Source organism: Schistocerca gregaria, chromosome 1 (assembly GCF_023897955.1).
Source record: "Schistocerca gregaria isolate iqSchGreg1 chromosome 1, iqSchGreg1.2, whole genome shotgun sequence".
In the NCBI taxonomy this organism is placed as follows: domain Eukaryota; kingdom Metazoa; phylum Arthropoda; class Insecta; order Orthoptera; family Acrididae; genus Schistocerca; species Schistocerca gregaria.
In genome coordinates this window covers 187,216,185-187,236,198 of record NC_064920.1, presented here as the reverse complement: position 1 = coordinate 187,236,198, position 20,014 = coordinate 187,216,185, and the positions used below count along the sequence as shown (strand labels likewise).

The following is a 20,014-nucleotide window of genomic DNA, read 5'->3' as shown; positions in this document are numbered from 1 at the left end:
CTGGTTGCCAAAAGACTAGCATGACACCTCACCAGCCGCTAGAACTTATAAAGTTGAAGCAGGGTCAAATTATGTAACCGTATCTACCATCCAAGATCAGGTTAGAGACACTGCTTGTGTCAGAGATGGCAGCTCTGTGTACCAAATTTCACACCCTGTAGACCCCAAATCACCCACAAATTTACCCATTATTTTTCTTACAATACTGTGTATGCACAGCAAGAAAAATTTCATTATTTGCTGGCCAACAGCACAGTCTCAATGGAAGAGCTGTAGGCAGTTTGATAGATGTACAAACGGGCAATTTTAAATCACTTCAGCGATCGTCCCTGATAGACAATTAAAATAAGCCTGAATCCTTGAAATGGTCTAAAGATCACAGGTGGCAATTTTCTAGGGATGAGAACCATGAAAACAGTGGCTAAAGTGATAAGACTGAACAGGAAATATAAGAAACAGACGCTCTACCACTGGTTTCTGTTTAAATCAGAAGGAACTGTAAATGTATAAAAAAAAGTTTAAAGTTAGAAACAGCCCGCTGTAGTTCTCTCAACTACAGAAGCTGAACATGCGACTGATTTCAGCTTCTTAAAATCACAACTTGGCTGCAAAGGTTAGAATGATAAGTTTCTCTGCTGCTTGAAACTTATCTGCAATAGCAAAGATGTGCCTGATTTACCCAAAACAAATTGTTACAATGGAAAAAATGACATACTGATACACTGGTGCTGGAGGTCACATAATTAGAGAAAAGATAGCAGAACAAATTCTAATGCAGCATGTTCTCACTAATACACTCCTTGAAAATGAAAAATAAATAAATAACTTGCACCATGAAGGAATTATGTAAATGGGACAGGAATCAGTAGATGTGATGCACTTGTACAGACAAACAATGATTACAATTTCAGAAAAATTGGTTGATTTGGAAAGAGCTTCACAAATTGAGCAAGTCAATAACACTTTGGCCCACCTCTAGCCTTTAGGCAAGCAGTTATTTGGCTTGGCATTGAACAATAAGACTTGCTGGATGCCCGCTGAGGAATATGGTGCCAAATTCTATCCAACTGGTATGTCAGACTTTCAATATCCAGAGTTGGTTTGAGGACCCTGCCCACACTGCTCTAAACATTCTAAATTGGGGAGAGATCCATTGAGCACACTGGCCAAGACAAGGTTTTAGAAGCATGAAGACAAGCTGTAGAAACTTTTGCTGTGTCTAAGCACGCATTATTTTGCTGGAATGTAAGCCCAGGTGGCTCACATAAAGAGCAACAAAATGGGGCATAGAGTATCATCAACATACAGCTGTGCTGTGAGGTTACCATGGATGACAATCAAAGGTATCCTGCTATGAGAAGAAATGGTACCTTAGACTGCCAGTCTTGGTTGCCGAGTTGTATGGCAGGTGACAGTCAGATTGATATCCTACTGCTATTTTGTTGCCCTCTGTGGCAAACCCTCCTGGGCTTATATTTTAGAATAATAGTGCTAGCCCGTTCATGGTGACAGTATCTACCGCTTGTCTTCATGCTTGCCAAATGCTACCTTGACCAACAACATAACTGGATTTCTCACCAACTGAGAGTGTTTGGTGTATTACAGGCAAGACCCTCTGGTCACCTCAGCATTTTGACAATCTAACACACAAATTGTACAGAATTTGGTACAATATCCCTCAGGAGGCCACCCAACAACTCCATTAATCAATGCCAAGCTGAATATCTGCTTTCATAAGGACCAGCACACTACCGACTTGCTCAATTTGTGAAGCTTTTTCTCTTAAATAAATGATTCATGTTTTTCTGAAATTGTAAGCATTAGTTCATCCATACATGTACATCACATCTGCCAATTTCTGTCTCATTTGGATAATTCCTTTGTGGTGCACTGTTTTCTTCTTCTTCTTCTTCTACTACTTTTGTGTGTGTTGACCAAATCACTGTTAACAATATACCATCCAACAATTAAGAAATTTTGACTGATAGTATAAATATTCCACAAACATGGATTCTAGTGGGAGTGTTCTGAATGGGAATCTATTTCTCTGTTGCTTTATGTCAGGGGCATAACACAGGCTTGCTAGTACTGCAGGGCACAAACACCTCACTGTGACTATGTAAGGCCCCAACAGGGAACAAAACAAATTACATAATTAGTTCTCATAATTTGTTTTATAAAAATTCACTTTAGTTCACTTGTGCAGTTTCGACAATGTCTTCAAAAGAACTAAGTTCTACAAGGGTCCGCCCTCTTCTTTCTGGAAAGGAATTAAAGATCAGAAAAAAAAAAATACAACAGCAAATGACAAGGGGCAGGCCACCATCTAATGGGGAACCCACATGGGGCCCGAGGTTTGCGTATTCATGGTTTATATAAATCTCTACTGACATACCTATGTACACTTGTTGTATGCACTTTGTATGTAATAAATGTTTTATGAGTTGTGTCAGGCCATGTTCATTTCTGGATCCCTCAATCCCTTTTTCCACAGTCAGTTTCAGTCTGGAGTACAGATTATCTTCACAAAATCGCCACCAGAATGAAACCAGTTATTGGAGGATTATTCAAAAATTAAACAGGCAAACTTATATAGTGAAGGAATGCCTAATGCAGGAAATGAAAACTGTTACTGTAGTTAAGAAATTTTCGAAGAGTGCTTGCCTTCTGTTTGATTAATACTTATGAAAAGATGATGTCTAAAGTGTTAGTTATGATGTCATGTCTGTTCAAAGAAAGAATTTTTGATAACAGTGTTTTGTGATACACACTTTTACTTTCTCTCTGATAAATAAATACTTTCTCTCCAATAAATAAATCTATAACATTAGATGCATGGAGCATGTGAGTGTTTATGCTTCGATGCAAATATTTAAAAGTGGAAGCAAAAGTGTAGCCAATGAATGCAGCACTGTGCATCCCATAGCAGTATTGACCTTGCAAGCTTGTATTGATTCACTTATCCAAGAAGATTGATAATCTATAATTGAACAAAACTGCTGAAAAATATGAAGTAAGTGCTGGCATAACTCATCCCTCATTCAAATCAAACTGAATTACCATAAGACTTGTGCAAGGTAGACATTTATTACAAAGAACAGATATTTCTCATTTGCACTGAGCTCAAAAATCATTCCAGTAGCAAAGGTGGTGTATTTTTGGACATGATTTTAACTTGTGATCAGACTTGGATACATAATTTTGAGTGCAGTCCAAGTGTCACAGTGCGTCCTGGAAACACCCTGAAACAATCACTTGTAAGAAATTCAAAATGTAACCATTGATTGGTAAAGTCACATTAACCATTTTTTGTGGTGTCCATGGTCTGATTTTCCATGCATTTTTGGATGAAGAAAGCACTATAAAAGCCTGGACCATTCAGGCTTGACCGTAAATAAAGTCAAATCTATTATCAAGAGGAACATCTGGGATGCCAGAGGAAAAGATTCTTCTTCAAGACAACACTCAAAATGTGATGCTGGAGACTACTGGCAAAATGGATGGGTATCTTCGACCTCATCCTCTTTACAGCTCTAACGTTTCCTCTTCATACTGTTATTTGTTTGGTCCAATGAAAAAAGCTTTGCTTGGCATCGTGTTCAATGGCAATGAAGAAGTAAAGAAAAAAGTACAAGGTTGGATTTGAAATTAAGGTAAAAAATTTTTGGTGAGGGGATATGCAGTAAATCTGTCTTAATATACACTGCCTGACAAAATAAATCAAGCACCCAAAACTGAAGAGGAAACTAAATGAAACTACATTTTTTGAGAGGGTGTATGGTGTTATGGAAGTGATTTCCAAACTGAGTCACGTGTAAAAAGAACTCGTTAGTATGAGTCGATTTATCAGTATGTTGTTACACCCCCTCTGGCATGGATGCATGTACTGATTCAGTTGGGAAGGGAACCATTGTATCCTCACCTGAGGCAAGCTGGTGCACAACTGTTGCCACTGATACTTTATATCCTGGACCTGGCACTGGGATAAAGTTAATGACTAAGCTGGTCTCACACAGGGCTGTTTCTACCATTTACCATTAAGCCTAAGGCAGCAAAATTTCAGGAGCAGCAAAGTGCGGAAAAATTAATTTCAAATCAAATAGAAAAAATATTGAGCAAATGAGCCAAAAAATGAGAAACAGGAAAAATTAAAACACATAATTATTTTCAAATGCATATGACACAGTTATTTAATAAGTCTTTACTTACTCTGACAAAGGTAAAAGCTTTGCCTCTACCTACCCCGAAAACTAAAGCAGCTACTACTGAACATTATAGGAGATTTGCATTGTTGTGCCATTGGATGTTGTGTTGGTGGAATAGGGGGCGGGGGCATCAGGGAGACTGACGGTAGTAGAAAATAGGAGAGTCATTTTTCCATTCTCAACTTGGACTGCAAAACATGTAGCAATGGTCTTGGTCCAACATGTTCTGCTGACAGATGTGGGGGTCTTGCTGGTGACACGAGTGCCTCAACATCATGCAGATAGTTCATAGAGGCATGTGCCATGTGTGCAGGAGCACTGTCCTGTTGAAAATGGGACCATAATACTGTAGCCTGAGAGGTAACACGTAAGGATCACTACCAGCCATGATCTGATGTTATAACCAATGGCCCGCCACACCATGATGCCACAAGTAATACTGCTGTGCCTCTCAAAATAATGGAATACCGGGACCTCTCTCAAGGTTGTTACCATATTGACCAACAACAGCCATCTGGCATAATGCAGAACTGCAATTCATTGCTGAACACAACGTGAAGCCAGTCATCAGCAGTCCATGCTTCCCAGCCATAACACCACTTCATATGCAGTCGTTTGTGTTATGGTGTTAACATCAAGCTATGCATGAAATGGTAATTCTCTAGTCCATATGCTATTAGTCTCCAACAACCAATGGTGCAGGATGAAAGTGTTGCAGGGAGTCCATTCCTTGCTCTTGAATGGCAGGCTCAGATATGAAGTGGTTATGATGTGCTTGGTGCACAGTGCAGTGACCCTCCCTTGTGGTGGTCAAACATGGTCAGCTGGAACCCTGACATCCAAATGCCCCATAAATTTGGATATTGCATGATTTGACTAGGTGGCCAAATGGAGATCCACAATGAGGCCCCTTTCACACTGTTATGTGTTGATAATGCTGTCCCACACAAGTACACTGCATATCTGTTCCTTCACAGCGATCAGTCAAATTCTAATAAGCACCTTACGTACCCTACCGATCCTAGTAACAAAACAAAACATGAACAACGATAATGCACTCTGGTGACCATTCTACCTGTCAGAGATGCTTGCACCTATACTCATTTACATACCTGCTTAGGGTGTCCATGTACAAAGTCACATTGATATCATCTGTGTGAGGTCAGTCCACCCCCCCCCCCCCCCTCCCCACACACACACCTTCAAGAACTGTATATAGAAGTGAACAACCAGATGGTGTCTTTTCCTTATAAATGTGGTCATGGTTCCCCTAAGGCATCATTTCTTCTGTTATGGCAGGATCACACTTTTTGAAACAACATTACAACAAAAATTACCTCTCTAATATTGAGCAACTCCCAAAAACATCTCAGTATTATGCTCTGTATCTGTGTGTTTCAAGTAAGAATACACAGTTCGCCTGTCTGTAACACAGCTGAAGTTTTAACAGCACACAGTAGGATATACAAGAAGTAACAGAAGGCAGATTATGTTTTAACATTCTGTCAAGAACGGCACTATCAAAATAGAACTAATATGCAGAGGGATCAAAACTTGCAGACTGACCTTTGATAAACTAAAAAGTCGAGGAAAAGCAGTAAAATAAAATATTAAATGTAATTCATTCTGTTTGTAAATGTGTTTAAAAATGTGTACAAGATAGTGCACATGTAGTACCAATGCAGACCACTAAGACAATGCTCCTTAATGTCACATGTTTTAGGATATCAACTTTGTGTTTCATATTTCAAGTTTATATGAATTTTTAACAATAATTTCCAAACTGTAATGCATATTTTTACCTTGAATTTCAGGCATATACTTGTGGTACTGATCTGTTTCACTGCAGAGAATCACAAATGCAAGACGTTTCAGGAGCTGAGCTCTTTGCTCATACTCTTGCTCACGGCTGGAAAAAATGCTCAAAGATCCACTCTGGGCCAGTGATACTCTCCCTAAAAAAGAAAGAACTCGTGATGTAATTCACAAGTAATCTGAAACTAGGTAGTGAACATAACATAAAAGTTCTAAATTTTTACCCATGAGGTCACGGAAAGTTGTAGTATCATGAGTCATAAGGTTGTCCACAACAGTTCTCCAGAAAGGAAGGCATTTAGCTTCCATCTGAAATAGGTTGGGGTCTAGAAGCAACTCAAACACATCCTTCCGCCATGCCTTCCGAGTATACTGATAACCACTCAGACTTGCCAAAAGTTGAGAGCATGTGAAGAAACTCGGAACATTCCGGCGCCTGAACATCATAAGTACAAATTTAATGTTTTAGGACACTAATTAGTTAAAACAGTTTCATAAGTATAAAGCTCCCACCAAAAATATTACGCAACTGTTGCTCTAAATCTGTATATGTGCAATGCATATGAAGTAGTGGTATGAAGTTTGTTTATTTCTTTTAATAACATTCAGAATAGGCACTTGCATGAGGGATACCTCACTCTAAGAAAAAATAGTCAATAGTTTAACAATCAATGCAATACACTTCGTAAGTTTAAACAGCTTACGAATTAAGGCATAATTAGTTACAGCTAAGTTTTAATAAAATTCTCAGCTTTAAACCTGTAATGTTCAACATACAGTTGACAAGGACTTACTGGCAATAATAGACAAAACATTGACAATGCATTATCATCACTCATTTCTATACATCAGTACAACATCCAAGGTCCTATTTCAAAATAAAAAATCAGAAGGCCTAAAAAATTAATAGCAGGTGACCTAACAGAAGTGAATGAATGAGTGAAAAGCCTAATAACTTTATTCAAACTCCAAAGGTCCTATCTACTGTTTAATGCTGCAACTACAAGTAGGCCGGCTAACTTTCTTCATATCACTGGATGAAAGCCAACAAAGAAAGTCACTATTGATTTTATGAATATACTGCACATTACGAAAGACTACAAGAATAAAAATGAATGCACATAAATTTAGCACATCCTTCACATAAATTTAACACATCCTTAACATTGCCCACTTTCTGTGGGACACACAGAAACATCAAATCCTGAGATACTTTTTTGATTACAGAAAATTTCTACATGCAACCCCATGTGTAACTGATGTAAAAGGAAACTTGCATTCTAAGTGTAGTTTAGCAGATTTCACTGCTTTTCCAATCATGAATGGGACAGAGAAGCTTGTATTCATTGCTCTGTCTGTCTATGAGCTTCAAAAAGTCATTAACAGCTTAAATATGAGTGTGTTGTCACTTTGGAGAAGGAAAGTCATCAGTATGGGATGTTGTCCACCAAAGTGGCATATATCACTGCTATGCACTCAAAAATTCAACTGATGTTTTGAGATGCAAAACACTACAGAATAGTGTCTGCCTGCAGTCAAAAACACCAGCTGATGATCGCTGCCTAAAAATTATGGCCTGTAAGTACCCCGAGGAAAATACAACAGAACTGCACACTGCCTTTCAGAAGGCAACTGAGAAGGCATTGTTGACCCAGATAGTGCACAAGCATCTCCACACAATTGATTTGACCTCTAAGAGGTCCACTGCCATCAGTAGTACAAATCTCCCACCACTGTAGTGCACAAGAAGATGGGCTAGGAAACACCTGGAATGGAATCTGGCTCAGTAGCGTTGTGTTCTCTTCACTGACAATTACAACAACATCTGTCTGACACCAGACGACCATCATAGAAGAGTGTTAAGATGGTCAGGTTCCAACATATGTCTCAGGTACGTAGTGTCTCAAGTTTAGTTAGGAAGCAGACCAGTCTTGCTTTGGGCCAGTATCATGGACGTGTGTTGGATACCTCACATTGCTATCAAGGGCAATTTAAAGGTTGTGCAGTACCTGGACGGGATCCTCCAACATACTTTCCAGCCATTCAGTCAACATTTTGCTGATGAGTTTCATCTTTTTCTTTTTCTATTTTTTTTTTTAAAAAAGATCATCAGAAAACCACAACCACCTTGGGAACACCTTCCTCTAGGAGGCAAGAGTCAACTGAATGGATTGGGCTGTGGTATATGTTGACATGAATCTGTTCGAGCAGCCTTGGCACCAGGTCAAATTTATGGTGTGTTATCATAGCAATGCTCCTCAAACACTGGATGACCTGAGAAGAGCTACCATCAGAGAGTGGGCTAGGCTTGAAAAACCAATGACTTGAACATTTTGTGGACATCACGCCAGAGGCAGATAACAAGCATGTTACAATCCACAGAGTGTAGTAATGTGGTATTGACTGTTAATAGTAAAAGGAGTTTGATTTCACAAATGTGCATTTTTTAACAGATTGCTTCTCCTCCCCTCCCCTCCCCTCCCCATAAGGCTATACTTTCATCCCTTGCAACCATCGAATCAAAGCTCAGAAACACTTGCAAAATTGTTTTTGAGAAGTTAGTATGTATAATGTTCTGCTAGTCTACAGACTTTCACTTTAGCTGTAGCATGTTAGCTTTGTAACATCAACTGGACTTTGTGTAGAACAACTGTGGCTGAACGAACCATTCAGCCATTGCAAATATGGTACAATCTTTCAGAAGTACCACACTGCCAAATTAAAATCTCATTAAACTGCACATCAAGTTTTATTACATTATGGCAAGATTCCTTCAACAGCATAGAGCAATTTTTTTATTTTATTTATTTTGAGTTGCATGGATCCCTGATGCCAGTGTCTTACTATTATGTAAAGTGGGTCACATTATTACAGTAATAATTACATTTAAGTGGTCATTATTTTGTATGTGGCATCTAATCCGAGTTCCTTACAGGCATGGCTTCTGCATCACAAGACAATTGTCTAATGCATATTATTCAGTTACAGGGTGAGAAAATCCAGTGGTTGCTGTAAGCCGTGACACAGCTAACACAACAACAGCAGAATCTACAAGCAGCCTCAGCTGCAACCCCCATCAGCCCTTCCACCACTCCGCAGTTTAAAAAAAAGCTGCACGAGGACTGATCAGAATACATAACTCAGTTGATGAATCATATGGATGTATACCAACTACTAGGTACGAAGAGCAAGGCATTTTTTCCTTTCCACATTGGCCATGGAAGTTTACAGGCTCATAGTGAAATTGTTTTCTGACAAACAACCAGAACAGTTAGAGTTTGAGACTTAAGTTAACAAACACATGTGGCAGTTGCAAGGCTCAAGTTTTTCTGTCTTCAGCAGACAGCAGGTCAAACTCATAAACACTGGCTGAAAATATTTGCGACAATACAATTTGTGTTGCTATTTTGAAACAAAAAAATGGCTCTGAGCACTATGGGACTTAACAGCAGAGGTCATCAGCCCCTAGAACTTAGAACTACTTAAACCTAACTAACCTAAGGACATCACACACATCCATGCCCGAGGCAGGATTCGAATCTGCAACCGTATCGGTCCGCGGTTCCAGACTGAAGCGCCTAGAACCACTCGGCCACTCCGGCCAGCTATTTCAAAACAACCTGACCCTTCTTTAGATACAGTGTTATAATTAATTGAGGCTCAGGACACTTATGATTTAGCTAAGTGGGAGATGCAAATGTCAAATATTAATGAATTGCATACTGACAGTGTTAGTAGTGCTGTAGAACGTAAACTGTCCCGTGCCTGCCCGGCCCGTGTGACACAGCATGTGACATCACATACAGAGACAAATGATGCCAAGCTGCGCCGGCAGAACACCGGTAGACAGAAAAAACATAGCGAAGTTTTGCCCTAAGTACTTCAGTCGCCGTAAGTGTGCTCAGTGCCGAAGTCACAACACTATTTGTTACTTTTGCAACACAAAAGGTTATGTTCAGTCAGTGTGCATGGAAAAGCTGCATGGACAGCAAATTCCCAAGCAACATGCTACTAAACCAGTTCAAATCATTAATGATGTCATGGCAGTCACCCACGAAATAGTGTGGCCCTGTGGCTGTAGTAAATGTCGTAAAAGGTCACCCAAGTACAAAACTTAGTGAACACTAGTCAGGTGGGTTTCATGTGTCAAACAAGTCACACCGAGGCAAACACAAGTCCACTACTAAATCTTTGCCCACTTTATCTGTCACACACTGTAGTGGCTTACGGACACAGGCAGGAAGTGATAGTTCTCTCTTAGATGTGGAACATAGTCGGAGCGAGGGGTTTGTTACTATGAAAGATGGCAAATTGCAACTGGACAATGGTGCATCAGTTACCTTCTGAACAAACCTACTTATGAACAATTAGGATCACCAGTGCTGAGTCCAGTACACATGTGCTGTCAGCTGGTAACGGACAGGAAATTCCATTTTTAGGAACTTTCAGGACACCAGCTACTTTTCAAGTTGTAACGAAGACAGTTGTATTTACAGTGCTTTCTGCCAAACCTTTACAGAATTTTTTTGACATTTTTGCATTGTCAATCCAAAAGCCAGTGTTTGAAATTTCAACACATGTGTCTACAGGAAAGCTTCAAGCTGTGTGTGACAAATTTAGTGAACTGTTTAGCAATTGTCACGTGTCATTCAAAGACAATGCAGAACCAAAGTTTTGTCAAGCTAGACAAGTGCCCATTGCCATTTATGGAACAGGTCACTGAATGATTATAACAATGGCAAGTTGATGGGGTCATCTAGCAATTCAGTGCAAGTCAGTGTTCTTCCTCATAGTCATCCTTCACAAACCCTATGGATGTAGTCTTTGACTGTGTGCTGATTTTAAGTGGACTGTGAACTCTCAGACTGTGATAAGACACCATTTGGACCTCGCTCAGTGGAATTAGTGGACAGATTAGGCGAGGGTCGTTAAGATAGACTTGGCAATGCTTATCTCCAATTGCCTTTGGATGACTACTCAAAGAAATTTTTGGTTATTACCACTCATCTCAGCTTACTTTAATTTTAATGTCTGCCCTTTGGTGGTGCCTCAGCACTGGCGATCCTTCAACACTTTTTATAACAAGTGGCTGGCAAGGTGCCTTTTTGCTCAAATTACCAGGATGACAGTGTCATACCTGGAAATTTTGCAAAGAAAGAATTAGATACTCTAGAGTGCCTTTTTCAATTACTGTTATTGGCAGGCGCTCTTTTTTCCAGATGGAAATACAAAATCTGGGACATGCCATTAATGTGCAGGGTATTCACCCTACCCAGATTCATTTGCAAGCCATCAAAGATTTTTCTGGCTCCCAAAAAACTAAATGAACAGCAAGTAGTGTTAGACAAACTGAAGTACTACTTCAAATTCATTCCTCACACCTTTCAGATTGCAGCTCCACTTCACAAGTTACGTTGTAAGGATGTTCCATTTGCATGGATCAAGGCACGCCAGTTGGCTTTTGATCAACTGAAACAGGCCCTATTTAGTAACATGTGCCTCATACATTTTTATCCAATGAAATAAGTGGTTTTAGTAGTTGATGCTTCTTCTATTGGCCTAGGCATTGTGTCGGATCACTGGATTGTCCAAGAGCATTTGCCTCCAACTGACTAAAACTCAGGCAAATTACAGTAAAATTGAAAAATGAAGCATTGGACACCATTTGTGGTGTAACCAAGTTTCATCATTACCTCTAAGGAATGAAGTTCTACTTGGTCACAGATCAAAAGCCACTCACTTCACTCTTCTACCTAAGGAAGCTTGTTCCACCACAAACAGAACAGAATTTGTAACAATGGGCTTTATTGCTGTTAAGTCACACCAACCTAGGGCTCAATATTCCAATGCCAATGTTTTGTCAAGGTTATCACTGGACAAGGTTGATCGGTTTGACTCCTCCAAAGCATTATGTTGTCAGATAAGTGCTCTGGACACTTCAACGGTTAACAATTTTCACACAGACCTTCAACGCATAGCACAGGAGACAACTGTGGATGCCGATTTAAGCATTGTGCTGAATTACAAGCGTGCAGGGTGGCTACAGAGAGTGAAAGACATTGTTTGGCCAGAAGTTTGTTGATACTTCGCTATCCGTCAAGCCTTGTCAGTACAACATGGTGTTTTGCTGTTACACACTGAGAATGACCAGGCCTGAGTCATCACCCCTTGCATGCTTCAGCAGGATGTTTTAAGTTTATTGCATCAAGGACATTGGGGTATTATGAGGACAAAGCAGCTTGGTCGATGCCATTGTTTTTGGCCAGGGATGGATACCAGACTGAAGACAGGACATCACGCTATGTCGCTTGCATGGAGCAACAGGTGACTCCCTCTCAATGCTTTTCTAACTGGTCATGCCTCAGCAGTCCATGGAAAGGCATCCACATTGATTTTGCTCGACCTTTCTGGAACACATGATGGCTTATTGTAGTGGATGCCTTCAGTTGTTTTCCCTTTATGGTTCTGATGAACTCTACATTGCAGGCCAGTACTACCATTACACTTACTTCAATTTTTTTTGCATTGAGGGCTTGGGGCTTGCCAGAAGTGTTATACATGGAGTCCTGCACTATGGCTGTCGAGTTTAAACTTGTTCGGGGCTCATATGCCACGTATGCTCCGACAGCCAACAAGTATTTGGTATGTTCTGAGTGCTCTGCTGTGAATGCCGTAGCTAATGCGAGCATTAAACATGATAACAGTGAGTTGCTTAGTGAATTTTGATTCCATTTGATGCGAGTTGTCATTACTAATAGTGATGGTGTGTGACAAATTCTGCAAAAGTAAACGAAATAAAGAATTTGCAGGATATACGCTTTCTTCAAGCGGAAAGCGCATGCACATGTGTACCGCTACTATCGCTCTGAATTGCCAACAATGCCATCCCTGTCCATGAGTCGACATGCACAAATCGCCATTGTTCGTGAATCACTATAGTGTCTGATAATGGACTGCAGCTCACGACAGCCAACAGAATTGAACATGTGACCACAGTGCCATTCCACCTCCAATCAAACGGCGAAGCTGAACATTTCGTTCGAACATTCAAGGCACAGTCAAGTACATTCTTTAGAACTCACTCAGGGAGCAGGCCAGGCAATTGTTCCTGCGCACCGACCGTGCAATACCTTGAGATGTATCTTCCCCAGTTCAACTCCTCCATGGCCACCAGCATTGCACCTGCTTCATCTGCTGCACCCACTAACGAGGAGTACCCATCAATATAAAGATTCTCATTTTCAGATCCAGGACACAGTAATCAAGACCTTCAAGCCCGGACAGCAATGGCAACAGCAGATTGTTATGTGTGTCCTTGGGCACAACATGTTGTTTCTTCCTTTACAGGGCCACTGCTCGAAAGACACTCTGAGACTCTGTGATCCTACCACTCTATTTCATTTTCCAGACTCAGCATGCAGTCAGGAACCAAGGTCACAGCAGTTCACTGGGGACCAGATGACGTCTCAGCACGAGGCGCTTCCCATAGAGATGGACGCGCCCTCATCCCTGATGCCATCATCACAACAGTCCATGTCACTGAGGGTGTCCATCTTCGCCCTGCCATCTTCCTCTCCAAGAGAGGACCTGTAGCGTTCAAGACTATGCCCTGGATGTAGGCAGGTGTCCTCCCTGCAATTCACGAGGTGTCCTCGTGAGGGCTCAGGGCAGATGCTTGGGCTTGGGCATGGACGACAACCCATTGCCGACTTCAGTTCCGTTCCTGTCCTATCTGCGACCCCTACATCGAAACCTCCATCTCAGTGTTGGTTTGCACCGCAACCATATGCGACCATGACCAGGGGACTTGGGGGAAACAAGTGTGGTGTTGTAAGCACAGCACACACCACCAGGCATTGACAGGTCAACAACCCACTCTGGGGACAGCATATAGCCCAGCAATTGCTGTGCACCAAGAAGTCACAGTGGTGATGTAGCCAGAGAAGTGATACGTGCCACCACTGTAGCAGAGAGGGCAGTTCCAAGTCAGCTCAATAATGAGAAGACATATTTCTACTTGTGTACTTCGCACCGCATCATCCGCTTTTATTGAGTACATGCCAGCCTGTCTTCGTGAACATTCTAGAGGGACAAGAACTGTTTACTATCCAGCCTTGGCTTCTGGAATAGTAGTTTAACTTCAGGATCTGGTGGCTAAGCCAATTTGTAAAAGTCGGGTATTCACCAATAAATGCGTATGTTCTTGACACTAATCATTATCAGCGTTCTCCTCATTCTCCTCTCATAGTCTTTCACTCAGCACACTATATACAGTTGAGGCTCGCAACACGTAAAATCTCCTCCTGTGGTTGTCAAAAGTGTGATAAAACAGATACAACTTGAGATCTCTTACAAAGTTCATGGAGAGACAGGACAACTAAACATTTTAGATCTGCAAACTATGCAAGAGCAAGAATTTCATGGCATTTCACACTGAACTGGCACACAGAGCAACATGAGACTTTATTAACTTTGTAAATATTTTTCCAAACAATTAAAAGTATCAAAAGAAGCTAGTAAGAGCCAACTATTTACTTGAATCCTTCTGCAGCACATCCATAATAAAAACACAATCTATACAAAATGTTAAGTAGAACAAAAATGAACAGCTGTACTCACGAGTGGTTTTTGAGATACGGTGTTATGTTATACATCACAGTTGTGAGAAGCGTAACCACTCTCTCTTTTTCTTGGCTGCCATAGCTGACATCAAGAAGAGGAGCCAATAATTCTGCAAGCACAGCCTGTGCGTGAATACTGTACTGTGCTGCTGATGTTGACACTGTAAATATAAAGAAGGAATAGGTCAGAGAATGTACATTTAAATTTCTGAATCACATATATTACATCATAATGCAGCATAATACTTGCAGAGTCCAGTAACTGATGCTGTGACATCATTAAAATTTATTACAATATTAAAAAGCAACCATTATATGAGTTTGAGAATTATGAATAATGATATCTATTTCAGTCTTAGCAGCATCATCATTATTACAATTTAGCTTACATGGATCTTACTCATGTGCTTCTGGTTCTAGTAACATACATCTGTGGAAATGGCAGAGAATATGTAGCAGGGCTCCAGGTAAAAAGTTGTGAAATCAAGCTAACAGGTCAGTATGTTTTCAGGATGTGAGGGGGTCAGGGTCTCAAAATACAAAAAACATGCTGAATATTATAAAAAAAAGTGCAACAGACAGTAAATACAGAGGACAGCTGAAATAAGCAAGTTGTACAGCTGTGAGTAATGTGACTGTTGAAGGAAGGGATAACAGGAAGACTTCAGTAAAATTATTAATCACAGCGACAGAGTCACTGACAAACACAACATGCATGAATCACAAAAGTAAAATTGTATTTTGTGGATGATGGAGCTGACACATCGAACTTGCAACAACAGATAATCTTCACTTAAAACTTCCGGGCCGATAGGCTGTGGTCGAAGTATAAAAAAGAGATAATGTTGCCCACTTATACTACTGGTGTCAAGATAATATCATATATGATTCATGTTCCTGGAGAATGCAACTCTGTTCTTTTTCACTCTGCTTGGATATCAGAATAACTCTCTAATACTTTTGTGTTGATTGTTTGTGAGTGTTCACACAAGATGAACATTTAAAATAAAGTGACTTAAAGATAGTGTAAGTATGGCTATGCGGTCTACCCAGCAGTATAACTATATTAGAGCAACATATTTCGGCTGTGGAAACCATAACATATTGTGGCAGAGTCCCGAGTTTCAGATTTGAAGACTTGGAATCTGGCACTGCAATCTCCAGGTTGTGTGATTACAAAGCTGCTATCTCATATCGACACAATATATATTAAGTAATAATACACTGGGAAGTCATATGTATTAAAAAGTAATTTGTTGGCTTACAAGAAAGATTATTGATCAATATAATGAATCACCTCATACACACAGTAATCTGCAAACATGTTCTTTATATGGAGTGATTGTGAATTGTGGATTTTGTGGTATATACTCTCACAATGTACACTATGTGATCAAAAGTATCTGGACAGCTGGCTGAAAATGACTTACAAAGTTCATGGCGCCCTCCACCAATAATGCTGGAATTCAATGTGGTGTTGGCCCACCCTTAGCCTTAATGACAGCTTTCACTCTTGCAGGTGCTCATTCAGGTGCTGGAATGTTTCCTGGGGAATGGCAACCCATTCTTTACGGAATGCTGCACTGAGGAGAGGTATCAATGTCGGTCGGTGAGGCCTTGCATGAAGTCGGCGTTCCAAAACATCCCAAAGGTGTTCTATAGGGTTCAGGTCAGGACACTGCGTAGGTCAGTCCATTACAGGGATGTTATTGCATGGTAATCACTCCACCACAGGCCATGCATTGTGAACAGGTGCTCGATCGCGTTGAATGATCTAATTGCCATCCCCGAATTGTCTTCAACAGTGGGAAGTAAGAAGGGACTTAAAACATCAATGTAGGCCTGTGCTGTGATAGTGCCACACATAACAACAAGGAATGCAGGCCCCCTCCATGAAAAACACGACCGCACCATAACACCACCATCTCCGAATTTTACTCTTGGCATTACTCATCCTGGCAGATGATGTTCACCAGGCATTTTCCATACCCTCACCTGGCCATCGGCTCACCACAGTGTGTACCGTGATTCTTCACTCCACACAATGTTTTTCCACTGTTCAATCATCCAATGTTTACACTCCTTATACCAAGCGAGGCATAGTTTGGCATTTACCGGCAAGATGTGTGGCTTATGACCAGCCGCTCGAGCATGAAATCCAAGTTTTCTCACCTCCTACCTAACTGTAATTCCTGTGTGATGATCTGGATAGATGTCTGCATATTACACATTACAACTCTCTTCAACTGTCGGCGGTTTCTATCAGTCAAAAGACGAGGTCGGCCTGTACACTTTCGTGCAATACGTGACCCTTCATTTTGCCACTTCACTATCACACTGGAAACCGTGGACCTGGGGATGTTTAGGGAGTGTTGAAATCTCACGTACTGATGTATGATACAAGTGACACCCAATAACCTGACCACATTCGAAGTCCGTGAGTTCTGCAGTACACCCCATTCTGCTCTCTCATGAAGTCTGACTACTGAGGACGCCGATATGGAGTGCCTGGCACTAGGTGGCAGCACAATGCACCTAATATGAAAAACGTATGTTTTTTGGGGGTGTCTGGATACTTTTAATCACATAGCGTACATAATCCAAATCATTTGATTCAGGCACAGGAGACATATCAAAATTTTTGTAAAATTTCCCCATAAACTTAGAACAGCTGATGTTAACAAACAGCATAATAATAACAATAATAATAATATAATTTTTATATATACATACAATAAAACCCGACACTTAATTACCCCTTGCTCTAATTATCATTTCATCCTCTATGAACTATAATATTGAATAATAGCATTTCCCCCACAGAATCAAATGTAACCTTGTTTTTAGAACCTCTGTTTTCATATTAAACATACTTTTGTCCATTAACGTGTTATATCTTGTCATCCCTATATACTGTGAAGTCCATGCATATGATGTCAATTGGCGGGTGGGTAGCAAAATGATTCCCCTCAAGTACTATTTGCCTGTTGTGCAGCAAAATTATATTTTCATAAATGTGCACAGAGGGAACAGTTAGGATTTCAAGGTGTATACGTGGACAAGGGAAAAAATTCCCGGGTTTTTCCCCGATTTCCTGGTAAAAAGATACACTTTCTCCTGAGTAAAAATACACTTTTTCTGTGTCAAGTGACAGTATACTTTCCCTCGGGATCACAAAACGTATCAATCCTTTAACCCTTTAACTGCTCTGGAAGATTTAACGCGCGTGCCTCTGTACCTGTCCTTGGTGCTCTGAACGTGTTTACGCGCGCCACAAGTCGTCCTACCTGGCCTGGTACTCTGAATGTGTCTACGCGTACATTCAGAGTACCAGGTAGATGGACTGGTGGTGCGTGTAAACATGTTCAGAGCACACAGGGACAGGTACAAAGGTGCACGTTAACATGTCCAAAGCAGTTAAAGGGTTAAATAGTTAAGGTTTTATACACCATCACAGAGCCTCCTTACACTTTAGGACACAAACTACACAGAAAAATGCATTTTGGAAAGATCTTTGATTTGCAGCAACATGTACACTGCATATTTTCATATTACGAAAGTACAGGGTGTACATAAAGTCCAGGAACACTTTCAATCATTTATTGCCCAAGAACAAACTTTGTACAGATATCACACATACATCATTTTGAAGAGAAATACTGAAAGTTTGTTTTCATGTATACCACCACAGTGTAGTTTCCTAAGTTTGTGGGTACCTGAACATGCAGCTGCCTCATCAATGGATCAGCTGTGCTAGAGAAGGGGACATCTGTTTCATGAAATGGCCACCCTGATCACCAGATCTCATTCCGTGTGACTTTTTTCTGGGGGGAAACATTACAGATCTGGTGTATGTACTGCCTCTACAATGTGATGTAGCAGAGCTCCAGGCAAGAATATCTACGATGCCATGCCGGAACGGGTATGGCAAGAATTTGATTACCATAATGACATCTGCCAGGTCACTCATGGTTCACATATCAAATGTTTGGGGGGGGGGGGGGGGGGGGTCAGTACTTAGTTATTGTGCAATAAATAACTGAAAGCGTTCCCGGACTGTATGTACCCCCTGTACATGGTCGATTTCCACCAAACACAGAACATTAGTTTCCGAAGCACTGAAATCGAGATCATCATGTGCTTTTGTAAGCCAATCACATCTCATGTCACATGATCTCACCAGCTGATGATAGCAGATATTCATCGCGTTTACATGAGGCTCCCAAAACCTGATTTCGTATAAATCTATGTCCCAATACCACTCCTGGGTAGTCATTTAATCACTTCAAATTCTATTCTGGAAATCCGCTTCTGTTTGCCTGTTTTACCAGTTCCGCAATCTATTTTCGCTGCCATGTAAATGCAGTCGGTATTGAAGCATGCTTGGGCTGTAAGGTTTTGTCTCGTTTTTAAAAATTTCAGCTAATATGGACGGAGTGACTTTTTGTACAGTGAAGGAAGAGAAATAGCGATTGTGGTGACTAAATCATGAACTACATCTGCTGTTTTCCAGGCACCGTAGTTAACTGGGCTAGAAAATCTGCTTCTGACCTTAACATGTCAACACGACAGCAAAAAGCCATTTCTGAAACTCAGTTTTCGTCTTTTGGAAGATGTGTTACATGTAAAAGTAGTGATTCAGAGCATAGGATGCTTGATGTAGTCAGCTTGTAGCAACGTCACTGTTAAGCAGCACGAACACACAAGGAAAAGCTAATGGTTTAAATTAATGTACATAGAACAGCTACAAGAAAAGCTAAGGTTTCACACATAATATTTGTCTTTTTTGAAGGTGTTACACACAAATGTGTCAGTAAAATTTTAAGTAATGACATAAATGTCTGGTCTTCTGGGCTCAACATTCTTGTAAGTGGATGGCCCTCAAGGTGTGATCTTTAAATTAAAATCAAACACTCTGTGATTTAAGAAATTCAAAGCATGTCACACACAAACATAACTCATATTGCATAAAATTCAATGTACTTTGAAAGTAATGCTTTTCAAACGACCAATTGCAATATTTTCCGGTGACCTGTTAAGATTTCGTTTCAGCAGTTGTCAGAGAGCGCCAGAAAACTTCTTACTGTGCCTGCAAACCATGATGACGTAGGTAGCCCAAATGTTCATATGTAATGACATTAATAGATCTTACATTACGTCATAAACAAAACAGGACATCAGAGGATAATCCAAGAGCATCGGAATTTCGTAAACCATACTAAAATCCATAATTCGGTTTAAAGAGCACATTCGTATGTCCAGATTCACAAAGATATAGGTCCCAAGTTGATATTAAACTTTTCAGTGTGGTTTTCGGAATGCATATTTTCTTGTAGTACCAGTACTATATTATCTCATGTTCAGTTATATGGC

General features: G+C 40.5%; 1 protein-coding gene across 2 annotated transcripts in view; it reads right to left on the bottom strand.

Annotated features, from left to right (window-relative positions):
- LOC126336429 (protein dopey-1 homolog) overlaps positions 1 to 20,014 on the bottom strand; it is a 341,808-nt gene that overhangs the window by 84,155 nt on the left and 237,639 nt on the right. For both annotated transcript variants that reach the window (XM_050000134.1, XM_050000125.1), the window contains exons 26-28: positions 14,640 to 14,802; positions 6,245 to 6,456; positions 6,008 to 6,160 (exon numbers count right to left, since the gene is read on the bottom strand). In XM_050000134.1, the coding sequence (XP_049856091.1) occupies positions 6,008 to 6,160; positions 6,245 to 6,456; positions 14,640 to 14,802 (528 nt within the window). The remainder of the gene's footprint in view (positions 1 to 6,007; positions 6,161 to 6,244; positions 6,457 to 14,639; positions 14,803 to 20,014) is intronic.